Consider the following 5,175-nt stretch of genomic DNA (forward strand, 5'->3'; position numbering starts at 1 on the left):
GAGAACAATTTGCAAGCAATTCAGCTTACATCACATCTCAGCTTTAAAAGCTCAACTCCACACTCTCTATTTCTGAATTGAGAAAGCTCCTCGGATGAGAAGCGAAACGTCTTCAGTTACAGAATAGAAGTCCAGTTGTTTTTGTTTTTTAACCTTTTTTAAATTTACCATGGCCTGGATGACTGAAAATCTACACCAGCTTAATTTCGACAAAGATCTTGCGCAATCAGTTAGCCCTCAGAGTGTAAGTTGGGGATCAGTCTCAGATACTACCAACACTCAATTTGATCCCAATATCTATAAAAGTTAACAGAGTGAGTCGTTTTTGTGTTTGTTTGTCTTTGCTATCTTAAATCTGGCTTACTCCAAAAAGTAATCAGCTGCAGATGTACATCCAGTGATTACTTTCTGGGAATTTCATTAAAATGTGGTTTATCAGATATTTTACCATCACTACAGACAAATACAAACATACACAAACAGACATCTGCAAAAATATCATTGCTCTTCCTTTTGCAGCAGCCAATTTTTTAAATTTTAAAATTTTAAAAATTAAAAAGCTAATTTTAAAATTATATTTTTCCTTGTCCACATTTTTTTGTAATTGGAGTAACATTTTTTCTTATTTTAGCAGACAGCAGCAGAAATAGTAGTTTTTTATGTCAAATGACACTAAAAAATGAACACAGACCTTGTCCAGCAGTTTGTAAAAGATTCAGGGTCAATTTCCGTTGATGTAAACATTTATTTAAAAACAAGTGTCTGCTTCTTAATGTGACAGCTAGCTAGTAGTAGTCACTGTGATAAAAAATGACCTATATATTCTAAACCAGTGGTTCTCTAGCATTCACATTTTACAAGCTAAAAAAGGGTTAGGGAAACAACCAATCGTTGGCTGAACGGTGATGTAAAGCTAAAACACTTATAGTCAAAGAGGAGTGGTTCTCACACACTATGATCCTGGCTCCAATCAAACTCCTAAAAACAAGAACCCCTGTAGAAACTGTGGTAGACTGAAGAATAAAAACAGAAAGACTGCATTAAACACATTTTACATTTGTCCTTTTCTTTTTTACTTTAAAATGTTGCATAACAAGTATTTGCCCAGAGTTAACCTGCTCTGGGCAATGCATCTACAGTCAATCTTTTAATGTCAGATATGGTGGTCCTGGTCCTGGCTCATCTCTTGTTACTGTGATATGTTTACCAGTTCGGGGTTTCTTTATATTAATTGTAACATTGGTTACAAACAATTTAAGACAAACACTACATTTAAACCATGTAGTGTAGTGACCTTATGCTTGCAAAGCAGTTCTTTGTTGGAAATTATGTCAACGGGTTAAATATATAACTTTAACCTATAACAATTGCAGATTAAAGGTCCTGATTACACATGAATGATCTCCTAGAAATCGCAAGATAGTTCAGAATAAGTATAATAACTTTTTTTAACCAGCAAATAGCTCAACAAATGCTGAGCACTGATGAGCCTGTGTGGTGTTATCTTCCACTTCAATAAGACCATGTGTGTTTAAAGTGATAATGAAACACTCCCAATAAATGTGACAGAGCAAGACGGACAAAACAAAGCTGATGCTAATCTACAGCAAGACTCAGTTCTCAGTTGTTTAGTGGCCAAACAGTCAACTCAGGGCAGCAAAGTGAAGATATTTAGGATATCTAAAAATGATTTTATAAGCTAATATTTCATGTAGTTGACATTTATAAAATTAACATCATTAACATGTTCAAAACTCAAGCAATAAGACGGTGCACCTCTGCAACTCATGCAAGGATATTGAGAACCACTCCCAATACTGTGAGACATTCTGGAGACCCCTAGTGAATGCCATTCACTAACTAGCCCATTGAGATACTACCTTCACACTGTCAGAACAAAAGGAGCTTGATTTGGCACCAGGTAAAAACTGCCAATGGAACTGCTTCAGTACTTATGAGCTTGTAGTTTTTATTAAACTACTGTTGTGTTTACAATGTGTCCTAAAATATGAGTGTGACAACCACCTTCACAACCACTATCCTGAATGCAGGGCTGTGTGACACAGCTGCCATTTGTCCTTAGGCTTTGTTAATCCCCCGTGGTTGAGTGAGACTGTTTGTGTTACAACAATGAGGAATCCAGTAACAATATTCATAACACAAACAATAAGAACACAGACTTCATACATACCAGTGCTTTCCAACACCTCCATGGTAGATATTTTTTCATCAGCAACTGAAAAAAAAGGTTAGTGTTTAGGTTACTTTCTAAGATGTTTTCTTGCTCCACCTTTCGGCAGAAAAATAAAAGTTATAAAAACAAGTTTGAAGTTTGTTGGTGTAGATTCTCAGTCATCCAGGACTTAGCAAATGCTAAAAGTTCAAAACCAAATCTGGACTTTTATTTTGTAGTTGAAGATGTTTTACTTCCCATCCAGGGAGCTTTCTCAATTGAAAACTGGAGAGTGTGGAGTTTCAGGATTAAACTGAAACCTAAAATTTTCGACAAAAAGGTAACTGAACGATTAAAAAAAACAAAACATTTTGCCACATATCTGTTGAGTTTTCAATAAACACTCATGGCTCATGGATCCTTCTTCTCATAAGAATACATTTTTCAACATGACAGAATAAAAGCGGCACAGGTCTGTCACTGAGTGATGAAACAAAAACTATAATCCAGAAAACCAACCCCCTAAATGTTGAAGTAATGATGACAATTTACTGCAGTAACAAACTCAATCTTTGGGATGATTTAACAGTGATTTAATAAAAAATTAACTGATTAATAATCTAACCATTACTACAAAGTTTTCTGAACATTCACCGAAGAACGTTTGCTGAAAGTTTCATGGCAATCTCTAAAAGTATGAACAACTTATTATAATTTGTGTATTGATGACAACTATGCACATGATTCAATGGAAAATCAAGCCATTATTTATCCCCAAATTAAGAAATATATAACGCTGTAACCTTTCCATTTTATAACCCAGATACATTATCTATTTTGGTATGATTCTAAAGTTCTTTCGTTTAAAGTTGAGAAGCCCATTTTGAAAATTTTGTTAGCATACCTATATGCTAAAATAAAAGTGATTTTCAATGACTCGTGGTGTATCTTCAAGTAAACTTCGTGCTGATCTTCCGCCTGCCTCCACGCCGTCAGTGACATATTTCCTTCCACTTTAGACCAACAATGCGTCACATAATCCACGTCACACAAAATACCACCACAGAACCACTAATGTATTACCAATTAAGTGTCAGGTAAAATACGATGTAGCACAATAACCAAAAAGATATAAGTCGGCAATTTGAACTTGTGGCGTTTGAAACGAGTTATTAGTGGAGCCACTGTTTCACTGAACCTACACACACAGCCGTCCACCACACCAGCTAACGAACATGATGCTAACAGTTCACCGCCAGTTGGTTGAAAGTCGCAAATGCCGGTAGGGTTAGGAGGTTTCAAAAGCTGTAGCAGCCTTAAACAGACCGTGAGCCAGCAGGTAATGACACACAGCGGCAATCGTACCATTAAACACTACCAAAGACGGCAGCTAGTTTGTTGGTCTCCAACAGACGCGTGTCTATACAGTAAGCTAACACATGCTACTATTAGCTGCTAGCTAAAGTAGCTCCTTCAACGTGACTATGAACTCACCAGCAGAACTGAAATTCTCCGAGTGTGCTTTCACGGCGAAAGCTGGAACGAATTCCGCCGCGTTCACGTTGGGCACAAACGGTTTGGCGTTTACGTTGAGGGTTGTAAATGCTGACTCAAGTTGTCCGTCGACGGTGGCCTCCACATCGTCCTCTTGTTCCCAGGAATCAGGGGCAGTGTCTCTCGGATCCATCGTGGCTTTCGGATTTTTCACTGAAGCTACGCAGTTTTTGGTCACTGTGAGAGTCCGTACAGAACACGATGTTAACGTCACCCCTTTGAGTAATTCAAAGTTTCCCAACTCGATGTCTAATGTTTTATTTCCAGTTCAAATGATATTATATAGCAGCCGGTTTCTGCTGCTCCACACGAAGAGAAGATATTCGACTCAGCACTCCCAGAAACAGTCTGCGTGAGCTAATATGCCCCTTCAGCCGACGTGCTTTTCGCTATGAACTATGGGATTTGGAGTCTTATCTGCAACCAGAATGCACTGCATCTGAAAGAAAAGGAAGTTAGTAAAATACTACATATCCCAAAGACGCAAGAAGAAAAGTTCACGTCAGTAGTTTCTGACCTTTTTTGAACACCGCAGATTCGATTTACATTTTGGTAAACTGTAAAACTGGTAAACTTTTCTCGATATTAACTCAACACAGACCTGCTTATTTTGAATGTCTGTATTGTCTTTTTACTTAACATGACGTATAAAAACAAAGGAAAAAAATAGATTATGAGGTGAAAAGTTTAAAGCGAGTCACGTCAGACATCAAATTGACTGTTTTTGTAAACATTTACTTGTAATTTTTCGTTTATCGGCCGCCGCCGAAGTGCGGACGATACAGTTTTTGCCCGTGTTTATTTGTATACACGTGTTTGTGCCTCGTTTGTTCGCAAAATATTTCATGAATCACTGTACAAATTGTAATCAAACTTACAGAAAGTAATCATTTGTTAACTTCAATATCTCGCAAGAAAGCTGCCACACCCAACTAACCTTAAAGCTGAACTGCAAAGTGTTTCGAAGCCAACGTCAGTTGAAAGAAAAGCATAAAATATGTTTATTGTATTTTTTTTTAAAGTTATACTATGTTTTCAAATACCAAACACTGTAGAAACCACTCAGGTGTTGTTGTTTTTTTCAGTGACACCCCCCCCCCCCCATGTGTGAGGTTCAGCAAATCATCAGTGGGTGAATTCCGGTACAATATAGTTCAGTTCGTTGGAATTAATTGTTCAAACCGTCAGAAAATACCACTGGAGTTTAATTTTTTGGAGTTATGATCAGAACTCCGGTTCGGACCACTTCAAAGAGAAGCACTGTGCCGCCCCTCATTAATACAATGGACTGGCTTTGCACCAAAAAAACAGGAGCTTTTGCCAGCAGCAGTCCTAACTATTTTTAATTTTGAAAGAAAGGCAAACAGGGAGGAGGACATGGCCTCAGAGAAGGGTAAGAAATACTTTTTTATATTTAATTTCTTAGATTTGGGTTAGTCAGAGAGAGT

General features: G+C 37.4%; 1 protein-coding gene across 2 annotated transcripts in view; it reads right to left on the reverse strand.

Annotated features, from left to right (window-relative positions):
- The window catches only part of gspt1l (G1 to S phase transition 1, like), a 25,337-nt gene extending 21,236 nt beyond the window's left edge, over positions 1 to 4,101 (reverse strand). The window contains exons 1-2 of one of the 2 annotated variants that reach the window (XM_017434645.3): positions 3,668 to 4,101; positions 2,192 to 2,236 (exon numbers count right to left, since the gene is read on the reverse strand). In XM_017434645.3, coding sequence (XP_017290134.1) covers positions 2,192 to 2,236; positions 3,668 to 3,860 — 238 coding nt within the window. In that variant the 5' untranslated portion in view covers positions 3,861 to 4,101. The remainder of the gene's footprint in view (positions 1 to 2,191; positions 2,237 to 3,667) is intronic. The other variant, XM_017434646.3, reaches the window with a different exon arrangement.
- Positions 4,102 to 5,175: the final 1,074 nt, after the last annotated feature.

Source organism: Kryptolebias marmoratus, linkage group LG12 (assembly GCF_001649575.2).
Source record: "Kryptolebias marmoratus isolate JLee-2015 linkage group LG12, ASM164957v2, whole genome shotgun sequence".
NCBI lineage: Eukaryota > Metazoa > Chordata > Actinopteri > Cyprinodontiformes > Rivulidae > Kryptolebias > Kryptolebias marmoratus.